We start from the raw sequence: 16311 nt of genomic DNA, 5'->3' as shown, positions 1-16311 counted from the left end.
TTTGGGATCATCAAAAATGATCTAGAGCTCCATTTGGAGCTCATTCTCACCCACACAAAACACTCTCATCTTATTTTAGAGAGAGAGGGTTAATTTAGAGTGAGAAAGCTTGGTTTGGTGAAGAAGATGAGCGTTTCGGGTCAAAGCTCGAGAGTTAAAGTTGTTCCTTTCATTCACGACTACATTTTGGTAGTATTGGTAAGTCTCAACTCCGAATTTCATTGTTAAGATTCTTGTGTACATTTAGGGTTTGAGCTTGTTATTTGTAAAACCCTTTTAGATGATGAAGAGGGTTTATGGAAACCCACTATTTTGATATTTTGCGGGTTTTGGGTTGGGTAATGATTTAAGCATGTTTAAGGTTTGTAAGTGGGGTATAATCACCAGTATTAGTGATTTTAGGAGTGTTGGAACTTGTAAGACCCATTTGGGGGTAAAATGGGTGAATTTGGGTTATGTTGAGATAAGGAAAACCCTAATAGCTATGATCTAGGGTTTGGCCATGTGAATTGAAATTGTAAGTGTTAAATTGTGTTGATTAGTCATTAATACACTTGTAAATGATGGAAGAATTGTAAATGGGTCATGTTTGGCTAAAATGGTATGTATAAGTGTTGAAATGGGTCAAATGAGTTAAGGTTGACCTAATTGGGTGAAATGGGTATGAAACACCCTAAGTTTGTGCTAATTGGTGTTAGTAGACTTATATCACTAGTTTTAGTAATTAAAGATGAGTCTTGGCCATTTTATGGGCGGTTTTGGGTGTGAGTGAGTATTGTGGTTAATTCCACAAGTTGTGTATTGAATGTGTACTTATGTATTAGGTACCTTGCTCGAAGCATACGGAAGTGCTAAATCACCACTGGTGTGATAAGGTGAGTGGAATAATTATATGTGTAGGTATATAATGTATCTATTTGTTGTAGCGTGAAATGTGTAGTGTTAAGACACCACGTTTCACGTGAAGAGTGTAGCATCGAGGTGTTAAGATGCCACTCGGGTGTAGCATCGAGGTGTTAAGATGCCACCTAGGAGTTTAGTGTCGAGGTGTTAAGACACCACTCCGTAAATTAATGAGTGAAGCATCGAGGTGTTAAGATGCCACTCGGGGTGAAGTGCCGAGGTGTTAAGGTGCCACCCTAGGGGTTAGTGGTGCGAGGTGTTAAGTGCCCTAACGGATGTTGTGAACACCGATGGCGTTTTTGCGAGCGTCGTTCCCTTGTACTATTGGTTAACCATGGTTATTGTGTTGTAGTGTAAGCATATTACTTTGTTCATGTTATATATGCTTGTGTTATGCTAGCATGATTATTGGAGGTTATAGCTTGTATTTGTGACGATAAGCTAATTGTGTTTGCTAGCATGTTTGCGGTATTTGTGTAAGTGATTGCAAGTAGGTATATTATATATGTATGTGTATAATTATTGCATTCACTAAGCTTTTAGCTTACCCCTCTCGTTGTTTACCTTTTTACAGGTATTGTGTTAATGATGCTAGCTAGTTGTTAGACTAGACGTGCAGGAGCGGTTGGGCTTGATGGGGTAGCTTTCGGATAATTGGACGCGGATGGGGGTTTTGGTAGACCCCGGGATTATGCTCTTGGTATCGGGTTGGGTTGTGGAGTCCTAATCCGTCTAAAGAAATAAATGGGTCGAAATCGCTACATTATTTGTAAAACGGGTCATTGTGGGCCCGGTGTTGTAAAACTTGTTTTTATGGTGGAAATATCTTAGTTTTACTTAATATGACATATTGTGAAATTGGTTACGTTTAAAAGTGTCGGGAAGCGGGTTTTCCACTCGCGTGTAAATAAAAACTGATCAGTCCACTTTATTTCATTTGGACGCCGTCTAAAATCATGGGATGCCATCCTGGTCTTCATCTCTGGACGCCGTCCAGATTATGGGACGCCGTCCAGATACGCTGTCTGACAAAAAAAAATTTAAGGCGTGTTTTTGGTAAAACGATGTCGCGTTGTTACATTCGTGTTAAGACCCCAAGTGGGGGAGAGTTGATTATTCATGGTGATAAGCGAAGAAGACTCGTACCATTATGCACTTATGCACGGGCACGACGTTTTGTTAAGAGTGGCGGTTTGTTTTATCTTGCCCATGTTGTTGATACTCGTGATGAGCCACCACCTATTCGTGAAATTCCGGTGGTTAATAAATTTAAAGACGTTTTTCCGGATGAGTTACCGGGTGTTCCGGCGGAAAGATAAGTCGAATTTTGCATTGAGTTGATTCCGGGAGCTACTCCCATTGCTAAGAATCCTTATCGTTTAGCGCCGACAGAAATGCAAGAGTTGTTAAATCAAACCCAAGAGTTGCTTGAGAAGGGTTTTATTCGACCGAGTTCCTCGCCATGGGGTGCTCCGGTTTTATTTGTGAAGAAGAAGGATGGTAGTATGCGGATGTGCATCGACTATCGGGAGTTGAATAAAGTGACGATCAAGAATCGTTATCCATTGCCTCGGATTGACGATTTGTTTGACCAACTCCAAGGTACAACGTATTTTTATAAGATTGACTTACGGTCCGGCTATCACCAAGTGCGGGTCCGTGAGGAAGATATAGAGAAGATGGCTTTCCAAACTCGTTACGGGCATTTTGAGTTTGTAGTTATGCCTTTTGGTCTTACGAATGCACCGGCGGCATTCATGGATCTTATGAACCGAGTGTGCCAACCTATGTTGGACAAGTCGATAATTGTGTTCATTGACGACATACTTGTTTATTCTAAGAGTATGAAGGAACATGAGCACCATTTGCGCGAAGTATTGAAGACGTTGCGGAAGGAGAAGTTGTATGCAAAATTCTCCAAATGTGAATTTTGGCTAAGGGAAGTTCAATTCCTTGGCCATGTTGTGAATAAAGAAGGTATCCAAGTAGATCCGGGGAAGATTGAGACGGTGAAGAGTTGGGGGAAACCGACTACGCCTATGGAAATTCGAAGTTTTCTCGGATTGGCCGGTTATTATCGTCGGTTTATCCAAGACTTTTCTAAAATTGCTTCTCCTTTGACGAAGTTAACAAGGAAGAACGTGAGGTTTAATTGGGAAAACGAGCAAGAAATTGCTTTCCAATTGTTGAAGGAGAAATTGTGTCAAGCTCCGGTGTTGGTATTACCGGAAGGAATTGAAGATATGACAGTTTATTGTGATGCTTCATTAAATGGAATCGGGTGTGTTCTAATGCAAAGAAGTAAAGTCATCGCTTACCCCTCTCGACAATTAAAGGAATACGAAAAGAGATACCCGACTCATGATCTTGAATTGGCGGCGGTGGTACATGCGTTGAAAATTTGGCGCCACTACTTGTATGGTGTCAAGTGTACGATATATTCGGATCATAAGAGTTTGAAACACCTCTTTAACCAACGAGATTTGAATTATCGTCAACGTAGGTGGATGGATGTGGTAAAGGATTATGATTGTGAAATACTTTATCATCCGGGTAAGGCGAACGTGGTCGCGGATGCGTTAAGTCGAAAGAGCCAACATCTGGCAATACGAGTAGGGTCGTTACGCATGATCATTACTAACGATTTTCTTGTAAAGCTTGGTGAGATTCAAGTAGAAGCGTACGTTCACAATAAGCATGAAGAGCGGATTGTAGGGAAAACGGAGTCTATTACTTTAGGCCCGCATGGTTTGTTGTCTTTTCAAGGAAGAGTGTGGGTGCCTAAGATGGGTGGTTACCGACAAGTGCTCCTTAATGAAGCACATAAGTTAAAGTATTCCATTCATCCGGGTGCAACGAAGATGTACTATGATTTGAAGAAAGAGTATTGGTGGCCCGGTATGAAACGTGATGTTGTTAAGTATGTTGAACAATGCGTCACGTGTTTGCAAGTCAAAGCCGAAAACCAAAATCCGTACGGTAAGTTACAACCATTGGAAGTCCCGAAATGGAAATGGGAGCACATTACCATGAACTTCATTACCAAGTTACCAAAGACGGCGAGAACCCAATATGGTACGATTTGGGTGATAGTTGATAAATTGACGAAGAGTGCTTTGTTTCTTCCCATTCGGGAAACGATATCGTCGGAGACCTTGTCCAAGTTGTTTATCAAGGAGGTGATATCGAGACATGGGGTTTCTATATCTATTGTTTCGGATCAAGATACTCGTTTCAGGTCTCGGTTTTGAAATAAGTTTCATGAAGATATGGGTACTCAATTAAAAATGAGCACGGAGTATCATCCTCAAACGGATGGTCAAACCGAGCGTACGAACCAAACGTTGGAGGATATGTTAAGGGCGTGTGTTATTGATTTCGGCGGTAGTTGGGATGAGCACTTACCATTGGTAGAATTCTCGTACAATAATAGTTATCACACTAGTATTGGAATGCCACCTTATGAGATGCTTTATGGGCGTAGGTGTCGAACTCCTATTTGTTGGGGTGAAGTGGGGCAACGAGAAATCGGGAGTACCGATTTGGTCCTAGAGACGAATAGTAAGATTGAGATGATTCGGGCTCGACTTAAGGCGGTGCAAGATAGACAAAAATCTTATGCCGATAAAGGTAGACGAACGATTGAATTTCAAGAAGGTGACACGGTGATGCTTAAGGTTTCTCCATGGAAGGGTGTTATCCGATTTTGAAAACGAGGAAAGTTAGCTCCTCGGTTTATTGGTCCTTTCAAGGTTTTAGCACGTGTTGGTGAGGTTGCTTATAGACTATAGTTGCCCGAAGAGCTTGCTGGGATCCATAACACGTTTCATGTTTCCCATCTCCGTAGGTGTCTTGCGGATGACTCGACTTGGGTGCCGTTAGATGAGATTGCGTTGAATAATAAGCTAGAATACGTTGAAGAGCCGATAGCCATTCTTGATGAAAAGGTTAAATTGTTGCGTAACAAGGAAGTTAGAACTTACAAGGTGCAATGGCGCCATCGAAAGGGTTCCGAGTTTACGTGGGAATCCGAAGAGTGTGTTTTGGTTTATCTTCCAGCTTGTCATGTGGCTTGGATCACGAGGACGCGCTCCGATTCAAGTGGGGGAGAGTTGTAACATCCCGTTTTTCCGTACATGTCTAAAGGAACATACTTAATCATTAGTACGCTCATAACTCGTTCGTTATGTGATTAAATGAGTTAAAGTGTTAGTTATGTGTGTGTGTATATATATATATATATATACTTGAGAATGTGTACCTGTATGAGTGTGCGCATGACTTAAGAGTGTAATAGTCGTGTAAGACTTCATTGTGAAGTTTAGTTACATATACAAAGTAAGTTCGGGGCGTACGAATCGTGAAATCAAAAATTAGTTTAAGGTTGTCGAACTGGTCAGGTGCAGCCTTCAGCCGCGCCGCGATAGCCCTAGTCGCGTCGCGACACTAAACACAAACCCAAGTCAGGTAGGGGTTAAAACAGCTCGAGAAACCTGTGTATTGCCGCGCCGCGAGTTTCCTGGGCGAGCCGCGACAAACAACTCGAACCAATATCAGGAAGGGGTTCAAAACAACTCGATAATACTGTGAAATGCCGCGCCGCGACCCACTGGGCGAACTGGTTTCGGTTTTTGTTTTTAAAATAAGTGGTTCAAGGGAAAATTCGTCTTTTTACGTGTAGATCTGAAGGGAGCATTTAATCTCCACCACTTATCCATTTACTTCATTTTCTTTTCTCTTTTCTTTCCATTTTCTCTCCCAAAACATAAAACTCATTTGGATAAAAAGTGAGATTTGAGAGTGAAAAATTGAGATTTGATCTTTGGGGCGAGAATTAAAGTTGTTCTCCTCGTTCTTAGCTACGACTTGATAGTATTGGTAAGTCTTAACTCTATGTTTTGAGTTTTAATTGGTTAATGGCTAGGGTTTTGGTTACTAGAGGCTTGTATGACCCATTTGGGGGTAATATGAGTGAATTTGGGTTATGTTGATGAAAGGAAACCCTAAATAGCTATAATCTAGGGTTTGGTCTTATGATTTGAGGTTGTAAGTGTTAAATGGTGTTTTTAGTCACTAATACACTTGTAATTGAAGGAAGAATTGTAAATGGGTCATGTTTGACTAAAATTGTAAGTTTAAGTATTAAAATGGGTCAAAAGAGTAATGTTGACCTAGTTTGGGCGAAATGGGTATGAATTACCCTAAGTTGCGTTAGTTAAAGTTAGTAGACTTTAAATCACTAGCTTTAGTGATTTAATATGTGTCTTGGCTATTTATGGGCGGTTTTGGTGTAGTTGGGTTATTTAATGCGAATTGAGTCATTAAATGCTCAAGTGTAAGTAATGTTGTTAGTTCCACTAGTTTGTGTTTTGAAAGTGTACTTAATGCATTAGGTACATTGCTTTGAAGTTCGGAGGTGCATAATCATCATCCTTGTATTAAAGTGAGTGGAATAATTATGCGTGTACGTATATAATATGTTTATTTGTGTGGTACGAATGTGGAATTGTCGCGGTGTTCAAGACACCACATTCTAAGTAACGAGTAGTATTGTCGCGGTGTTCAAGACACTACTCATTGTTGATTGACATGTGGTATTGTCGCGGTGTTCAAGACACCACATTGTCATAGGAGTGGAATTATCGCGGTGTTCAAGACACCACTCTTTGTTTGATTGACATGTGGAATCGTCGCAGTGTTCAAGACGCCACATTGTCATGGGGGTGAGTTAGTCGCGGTGTTCAAGACATCACCCGGGGGATTAGTGATTACGCGGTGTTTAAGTAACACTAATGGATGTTATGAACTCCGGTGGTCTTTCAAGTACCGTTCCCTTGTATGATTGGTTAATCATGGTTGTGTGAATTCGTATCTAGCATATTAAATTGTGAACTATATGCTATTGTTGTTGCTAGCTTCTTGTGAAATGTGGATAGTAGTTATGCATGATGTTTGCATGGTTAACGAATTGCTAGCTTGTATGCGGTATTGTGTAAGTGATTGCAAGTAAGTAGGTTATATATATACATGTATAATTATTGCATTCACTAAGCGTTAGCTTACCCCTCTCGTTGTTTATCTTTTTAGATGCAGGTGCGGATAAGGGAAAAGGGGTTGTTGGGCACTAGGTGTCCCTTGATGATGCTTGTTGAAGCTCTTGGAGTTGACCTAGCGTTTTGGGTAGTTTAGCCTCAAACCATGCTCGAAGTGTTGTTTGGTTTAAAACTATCGTTTTTGAATGGGTCAAACTTGTATTACATTTGTTAATGGCCTTCGTGCCTTTTGTAAACATTAATCTTGTTGTATGTCCTAATGGAACGTGTGGAATGGCTTACATGATTTAATTGGCGCGTAAATGTGTATTACAAAAAAAAAAAAAAAAAAAAAATTATTGAATGAAATACGGGTTGGGTTGTTTCAATGACTAAAAACACCTTGAGTCTAAAAAACTTCCATTTTTAAATTTATAGATAATGCCGGATATAGTTACACAATGAATGATTTTAATTAGGATAACTGATTGACGATGTTTGATACAAACATATGTCAATTACAAAAGAAGGGGTTGAAAATTCTCTTTAAGGATGGTCTGGGCACAATTTCCTATCCAAAAAAGGGGTGTATCACAAGTCAGCCTATCTAAACTAACAAAATGTATATGCCACTTGGTGATTCTAGCACATCAAGGACATCAGATTGTATGAAAGTGAGTGGGTGTGTGGTCAATCTAGTTATGGTTAATAATAATCAAGTTAATTGTCATTATTAATAATGAGAAATGAAACTTGAAAACATACCTCAAGATATTTAAGACGGCCCACAGCCTGACCATAATACTTATACAAGTTCATACGGCATTTCAAGTGTGCAATTCATTATTTCTCAAATCCATGCAAAATGCATTCAGTATCTGAACCAAAACCCCACAAACACTTAAGAGTCCTGCTCTTAAGAGTCCTGCTGCAAGCATTATTAAACAAGTGACATACTTAAATTCCCCAAAGAAATCAACTAAACACATAATATACTAGATGTTAAAAACAGTTAGGACCAGGGGCGGATCTACCTTTTCTCGAGTGGTTGCACGTGCAACCACTCAATCTAGCCGATCAAGTATAAATTTTTCGTTATTTTCTTTATATTTGTGTTTTAAAATTAGCTATAGATGTTGGGTTGCCATTTTAATGGAGTTTTCTCAAGAAAAAGTAAAAAATTTGTTTTAGGTGAGATGAAGATGATGATGATGGGGTCCACTTATTTTCAGTGTATTACCTACACTCTGTATTAAACTGTCCCTTCCTTTAGATTTACGGGGTATTATATTAAACTTTCACTTTAAACCCTTGTCTTCATTGTCGATACGTTTTAGCCCTTCAAATTTATAATTTAATTTTACTTATTATTAAACCATCCGATTTTGATGGGAGGTGATCTTTACACACTACTTTTTATTCATATACACTTAATTACCTATTTTATCCTTAATTATACTTATAATAATAATATAAGTTCAACTCTCTAGAGGCATAACTGTAATTTTATGAGACAAAAGTGTATATGAATTAAAAAGTGATGTGTAAAAATCACCTCCCTATTTTGATATAGCATAATTAATCTATTCTTATTTACCATTTTTATTTGATATAGTTACTTGCTTTTAAACAAACATTAATTATTTGAAATATGTTGGGAATGTTAGTTTTGCTTTCCTTTTTTCCTTTCTTATTTTCCTTTTTCTTTCTTCTAGTATGTATGTTCTCATAAAATCGTCTAACAATATATCTAATTCTAAATTATAGTGTACTAAACCTTATTATAGAAACAAAAAAGGAGAATTTAAATACCTTTAAAAGTTTTTTTATTGAAATTGTACTTGACTGTTTTGTATGTTATATATAAAATGTTTTGATTTATAATGGTTTAGCGTGTTGATTCTCGATCAAAAAAGTTCTCAAGTTGCTAAGCTGGTCATAAAAAAATTTTGTGCTAAAGTGTTCTAGATCTGCCACTGGTTAGGACAAAGTGATCATTTGTGTTGGTACGTGAAGATGATAAGTAACCATTTTAATTTCACACACCGACCAGTTAGAAAGGTATTTCAAGAAAAAGATGAGTAATTCAAGCAAAAGTGATATCCTAGTTATAATATTTATTTTATATTAATATTAATTATCTATCCACATTATGGCAGTAATCAACAATTATAAGACATTAGCTCCCCGCTATCAACATCAGGATAATATATTGTCCTGCAAATGTAAATTTATATCAACAAAAAAAAAAAAAAAAAAAAAAAAAAAAATCTACTTGATTGATAAACAACATAATTGTGCGTAATTTTTACAAAAATATGTCGTCGTGTCCTCTTTAACGAGGATAGTGTTCGGCTGATCAATCAAAAGTAACGTTTCCGAGAGGGAGCACACGTGAACCAACATCGTTAAATGATTGTTTCCACAAACCTCAGTCAACCTTACCAACTTATCAAAGACATGTCTGTAAACTTTAAAGCTTTTTCGTCCTTTAAATCTTGATGACCCTAACCATACGGGTTCACCATCCTTTCTAAATACTAGTTTACTATTACGCATTGGTACCGCAACAAAAAAAATAGTTTTTCAATAGTCTGGAAAACCATTCTTCATTATCCAAACATCATAAACATTTCTATTCATCTCTAAGTGAATATTACTCACAACAAGAGACCCCATTCGAGTACTAAGTTCCAATAACATGGACGAATGTACTAAACTATCTGGTAGGTATAATTCTCCAAATTTTTCATGTGTCAAATCAAATGTAATAATCATACGCCCCTTTCTTGTTCTTCTACTATCATCAAAATTAGCAACAAAATAGATAATACCATTTATGACTACATGATTTGGAGTCAAGTAAACTGACTTACGAGCCTAAGCGCAATGTATACTTCTCCAAACCCCTAAGCTTACAGAATAGATCTCAGCGTCCCAATTGGCGGAGATACAAGTGGCACTAGCCCTGATTTTGACAAGCTTAGGGTCATTACTTTTAGGACAAACTCCAAAACCAACAACACAACCAAACCCATTAGGGATCGGAATAGTGATGCATCTCCGAATTGAAGGATTCCATATATAACATTTATTAACATTTGTTACAGATCTAGATCCCACCGTAAAACACAATAATCCGGAACTCTCTACATAATCGCGCTCGAGATAAATTTGGTTAAGAATATCAGGAGTAGTAATACGTGAATAGTTTTGGGGGAAAATATCATTGTCAATAATCGAAACGTAATTTTGAGATTCGTTACGAGTGCCAATTTCGTGTGTTTCATACCATGCAAGTAGGTGATGTTGCTGATTCTGGCGGACACTGTGTTCAGTGATGAACGACGGGCTTTTGATGATGCCATTGTGTAGCTTTGAAAGCAGTGTGCATCGAATCAATGATTTAATCGGTAGATGTTTTATAATTTCAACCTGAATATCAATAGGTATGTTACCGGAAATTCTTAGCTCTGAGTTTGAGTTTATGGACATATTGAATTTTAGGGCTTCAACGAGAGATTGTATTAACAGTGGCGGAGCACCTTGAAAAAAAGCTTCTGAATAATTACTTTACTCTATATATATATATATATATATATATATATATATATATATATATATATATATATATAGGGGCAGGATCAATGGAGAAGTAACCAATCGGGGGGAAGCAAAATTTTTTATTTTTTTTCGTTTTTTTTTTTTTTGGAATTTTTTTTCGGCATCAAGATCACACGAAAATATGAACATTTAGAAGAGATACTTCGTGATGAATGTTATTATTTAGGCGGGAAAACGATCGACAAAAATAACATTCAAGATAATATTGTTCGTGAAGAATATGAACGTTTTTTTTCATGTTTTGTGAAGTAAAATTTAGCCCGATTTAGAGTTTAGTATTTAGGGTTTAGGGTTTGGTGTTTTGGGTTTATTCCATAAACCCAAAACACCAAACCCTAAACCCTGAACCCTAAACTCTAAACCGTTCGTGTTAAAAACTCAATCTAAATCTTAAATCTAAACCCTAAACCCTAAATTTCTAAACCCTAATATCTAAACCCTAATATCTAAACCCTAATATCTAAACCCCAATAGCTAAAACCTCAACATACGCTCGAAAAACACGATAATTGTTATATATTACTTCTTCGAGCGTTTTCCCGCCAAAATAAAAACATTTATCACAAAGTGTCTCTACTAAATGTTCATATTTTCATCTCATCTATAATGTTCGTGAACAAAGTTTTTTCAAAAAACGAAAAAAAAAAGTTTTTGCTTCCCCCCGATTGGTTACTTCCCTCTTGATCCTACCACTATATAGGGGCAGGATCAATGGGGAAGTAACCAATCGGGGGGAAGCGGAGGGAGGCAAAAAAAAATTCGTTTTTTTTGAAAAAAAATTTCCGGCATCAAGATCACACGAAAATATGAACATTTAGAAGAGACACTTCGTGATGAATGTTATTATTTAGGCAGAAAAACGATCGACAAAAATAACATTCAAGATAGTATTGTTCGTGAAGAATATGAACGTTTTTTTTTTTCATGTTTTGTGAAGTAAAATTTAGCCCGATTTAGAGTTTAGGGTTTAGGGTTTGGTGTTTTGGGTTTATTCCATAAACCCTAAACCCTAAACCCTAAAACCTAAACTCTAAACCGTTCGTGTTAAAAACTCAATCTAAATCCTAAATCTAAACCCTAAATTTAAACCCTTAACCCTAAATTTCTAAACCCTATAAACCCTAATATCTAAACCCTAATATCTAAACCCCAATAGCTAAAACCTCAAAATACGCTCGAAAAACACGATAATTGTTATATATTACTTCTTCGAGCGTTTTCCCGCCAAAATAAAAATATTTATCACAAAGTGTCTCTACTAAATGTTCATATTTTCATCTCATCTATAATGTTCGTGAACAAAGTTTTTTCAAAAAACGAAAAAAAAAATTTGCTTCCCCCCGATTGGTTACTTCCCTCTTGATCCTACCCCTATATATATATATATATATATATATATATATATATATATATATATATATATATATGTGTGTGTGTGTGTGTGTGTGTGTGTGTGTGTGTGTGTGTGTGTGTGTGGGGGGGGGGGGGGGGGGGGAGAGGATCCAGTGAGAACTTTTTTAGTTTGAGAACTCTAGGAACTTCAAAAGCACTGAAATTCGAGCAAAAAAGGTGCACGGGCGAGAAAAAAAAGAAATTCGAGCAAAAATACAAAACACGGACGAACAAAAAAAATTATAGTCGGACAAATTTTTTTTTTTCAAAATGTAGAACACATTTTTGTTCAAATATCAACATTTTTGTTCGACTCCCCGTGTGTTCTACATTTTTTTGTTCGACTATCAAAAATGTAGAACACAAAATTGTTCAGCCGCCTTTTTTTGTTTGAATATCACTTTTTTGTTCGCCCTTGTCCCATTTTTTGCTCGAATTGCTCTTTTTTTGTTCGCCCATGTCCAAATTTTGCTCGAATTTCCCTTTTATTGCTCGAATTTCAATGTATTTTTGAGTTCTCGGGGTTCTTACACAAAAAAAAGTTCTCATTTGATCCCTCTACTATATATATATATATATATATATATATATATATATATATATATATATATATATATATATATATATATATAGTTGTAGGATCAAGAGGGAAGTAACCAATCGGAGAAAAGCGGGGGGAAGCAAAAAATAAAATTTTCATTTTTTGAAAAACTTTGTTCACGAACATTATAGATTGGATGAAAATATGAAAATTTAATAAAGACACTTTGTGATAAATGTTTTTTTTTGCGGGAAAACGCTCGAAGAAGTAATATATAATAATTATCGTGTTTTTCGAGCGTATGTTGATGTTTTAGATATTAGGGTTTAGATATTAGGGTTTAGAAATTTAGGGTTTAGGGTTTAGATTTAGGGTTTAGATTTAGGATTTACATTGAGTTTTTAACACGAACGGTTTAGAGTTTAGGGTTTAGGGTTTGGGGTTTAGGGTTTATGGAATAAACCCAAAACACCAAACCCTAAACCCTAAACTCTAAATCGGGCTAAATGTTCGTGAACGAAGTTTTTTCAAAAAATGAAAAAAAAAAATGTGCTTCCCCCGCTTCCCCGATTGGTTACTTCCCCATTGATCATGCCCCTATATATATATATATATATATATATATATATATATATATATATATATATATATATATATATATATATATATATATATATATATATATATATATATATATATATATAGTCATATAAAGCTCTAAAAGGATGGTTAAAAAATCATTTTCCTTTTCATAGTTGACGAGTTCCATTTTTGAGGTAAGTTCATAACTTTGTTTACATCGGTGTAACACCCCGGCTTAACATGACCACAATATTGTCCGCTTTGCCCGCAGGCGCGCGACTTTTTCTTAGCGACCACACACGAGAAGCACTTTTCCAGGAGGTCACCTGTAAGACCCTAATATCTATTGTACAGAGGAGTAAATAGAGTACATGAAGTGTGGGTGAAAATGTGTAAATCAACAGAAGTCAAAAACTGTCCAGGCATAGGTGCGCTCAGCGCACACTTAATGGTGTGCGTGGTGCACTAACACTGTAGCCGGTTTCTGCTTCTTTTAAACAGATATTTTGATGGGCTTTTTGGTAATTTCACTTATGGACGAGTTAAAGACCAGTAGGTCAGATCTTGGGGTATCATTTACTCCATTTCCAACAACCTTTATCCATTCCACATAAATTCTAGAGAGAGAAGAGTTCTTGAGTGAGAAAGCTCAAATCTAAGAGGAAGAAGTTGATTTTGGGTCAAAGCGCGTGCTTTAAAGTTGTTCATCTCCTCTCTAGCTACGTTTTGGTTGTTGTGGTATGTTCTAACTTTGATTTCCTTACTTTAATTTTGTGTAAGGGTTAGGGTTTGGGTAAATGATGAACATAAAACCCATATTTGATGATTTGGGGTGTTCTTGGGTAAAATTGAGTCATGAGGACTCAAAGTTGACTAACCTAGGGTTTTTTGAAATGAAAAATGTGTTTATGTGTCTAAATTGGTTAGTAATTACTAGCACACCTAGTTATTTAGCAAATGGGTGTTGTGTGGGTTAGAGGATGACTCAAAATGGGTGTGTTGGTTTTAAAATGGTCAAAGTGTGTAATAGTTGACCTAGTTGAGAAAGATGGGTATGAAATACCCTACTTGTGTGTTAGTTAGTGTTGATGGACCTTAATTACTAGCTTTTAGTGGTTTATGATGGTCTTGGCCTTAAATGGACGGTTTTGGTGTAAATGAGACATTTAATGCATTTAAGTCATTAAATGCACATAAGTGAATTGTTGGTATTTAGTCCAACTAGATTATGTGTTGATTGAAGTACTTATTATATTAGGTACTTTGCTTTGAAGCTTGCGGAAGTATAAAACCGTCATCGAATCGTTAAGGTGAGTGGAATAATTATATGCGTAGGTATATAATGTATTTATTTGTGTAGCGTGAGATGTGAAGTGTCGATGTGCTAAGACACCACGTTCACGTGACGAGTGAAGTGTCGATGTGCTAAGACACCACTCCATGTAAGGTAACGAGTGAAGTATCGATGTGTTAAGACACCACTCGAGGTAAAGTATCGATGTGTTAAGATACCACCTCAAGTAATATGAAGAGTGAAGTGTCGACATGTTAAGACACCACTCGAGGTGAAGTATCGATGTGTTAAGATGCCACCTCAAGTAATATGAAGAGTGAAGTGTCAACGTGTTAAGACACCACTCGAGGTGATGTATCGATGTGTTAAGATGCCACCTCAAGTAATATGAAGAGTGAAGTGTCGACGTGTTAAGACACCACTCGAGGTGAATTATCGATGTGTTAAGATGCCACCTCAAGTAATATGAAGAGTGAAGTGTCGACGTGTTAAGACACCACTCGGAGTGAAGTATCGATGTGTTAAGATGCCACTCCAAGAAATGTCAAGAGTGAAGTGTCAATGTGTTAAGACACCACTCGGGGTGAAGTATTGACGTGTTAAGATGCCACCCGTGAGATTAGAGTACGGCGTGTTAAGTACTCTAATGGTTGTTATGAACACCGATGGGAAATTCGAGTACCATTCCTTGTACGATTGGTTAACCATGGTTATTGTGTTGTAAGCGTAAGCATATTATATTATTCGAGTTATATTAATATGCGATTGTTATGCTAGCTTGTGGTATTGGAGGTTACTAGCTTTTTATTTGAGACTATAAGCTAATTGTGTTGCTAGCATGTATGCGGTATATGAATAAGTGATTGCAAGTAGGTATATTATATATGTATGTGTATAATTATTACATTCACTAAGCGTTAGCTTACCCTCTCGTTATTTATCTTTTTATAGGCTCCGGCATGGACAAGGGTAAGGGCATTCGGTTGGATTAGAGATCCCGCTTTGTTTGTTAGGGGACGCTTTTGGGAGTGTTATCTTTTGAAGTTTGACCAAGATTTGGGTAGTTTAACCCCAAACACCATGCTCATAGTGTCGTTTCGAATTTAAATTAATTTGGTCGAAACTTATCAATTGTACGAAACTCGTAATTTGGGCTTATGTGGGCCCGGAGTCGTAAAACTTATTTTATTATTGGGATGTGTTAGTTTTACATATTATGACTTGTTGTGAAAAGCGTTTCGTCTAATTATGTCGGTAAGTAAGAGATCTTTTTGCAAATATTGAATATTTCGGACAGAAGATGGAAAGGGTCTGTGCGCGCCGCGCACTTCCAGGTGGTGCGCGTGGCGCACTATATATAAAAAAAAATCTTAATTGTTTGCTTTTTGGGATCGGATAATGTGTTGGGTTGTTACATCACCCATCCTGGTAGTGCTCTCACCCAAGCACGCTTAACCACAACGTACTCGCACACCCGATCTGCCTGTGGTCCCAAAACGCGTTGTGTCATTTAAGCGTGAGTATTACCTTATAATCTCATGATCACTTATGTCTGTGGGCGATGTGGGATTTGCCTAGGGTGTTACATTCACCCCCCTCCCCCCTCAAGGACTCATCATCCTCGATGAGGTTTGCCCCACCACCCCCAACAGCACATGAGTGGCTCTGATACCATTCTGTAACACCCCGGCTTAACATCACTCATGTCTGTGGGCGATGTGGGATTTGCCTAGGGTGTTACATTCACCCCCCCCTCTCAGGGACTCATCATCCTCGATGAGGTTTGCCCCACCACCCCCAACGGCACATGAGTGGCTCTGATACCATTCTGTAACACTCCAGCTTAACATGACCACAATATTGTCCGCTTTGCCCGCAGGCGCACGGCTTTTTCTTGGCGACCACACACGAGAAGCACTTTCCCAGGAGGTCACCCACACAAC

General features: G+C 37.5%; 1 protein-coding gene across 1 annotated transcript; it reads right to left on the bottom strand.

Moving 5' to 3' along the window:
• Positions 1 to 9134: 9134 nt before the first annotated feature.
• On the bottom strand, positions 9135 to 10430 carry LOC139901673 (putative F-box protein At1g47790). Its single transcript, XM_071884358.1, has 2 exons — positions 9855 to 10430; positions 9135 to 9152 (listed from the first exon to the last, which is right to left on the bottom strand). The coding sequence occupies exons 1-2, from the start codon at positions 10428 to 10430 to the stop codon at positions 9135 to 9137; spliced, it is 594 nt and encodes a 197-aa protein (XP_071740459.1).
• Between the last annotated feature and the right edge of the window lie 5881 nt (positions 10431 to 16311).

Source organism: Rutidosis leptorrhynchoides, chromosome 3 (assembly GCF_046630445.1).
Source record: "Rutidosis leptorrhynchoides isolate AG116_Rl617_1_P2 chromosome 3, CSIRO_AGI_Rlap_v1, whole genome shotgun sequence".
Taxonomy (NCBI): domain Eukaryota; kingdom Viridiplantae; phylum Streptophyta; class Magnoliopsida; order Asterales; family Asteraceae; genus Rutidosis; species Rutidosis leptorrhynchoides.
The sequence above is the reverse complement of the archived record's forward strand: the minus strand, read 5'-3'. Positions and strand labels throughout refer to the sequence as shown.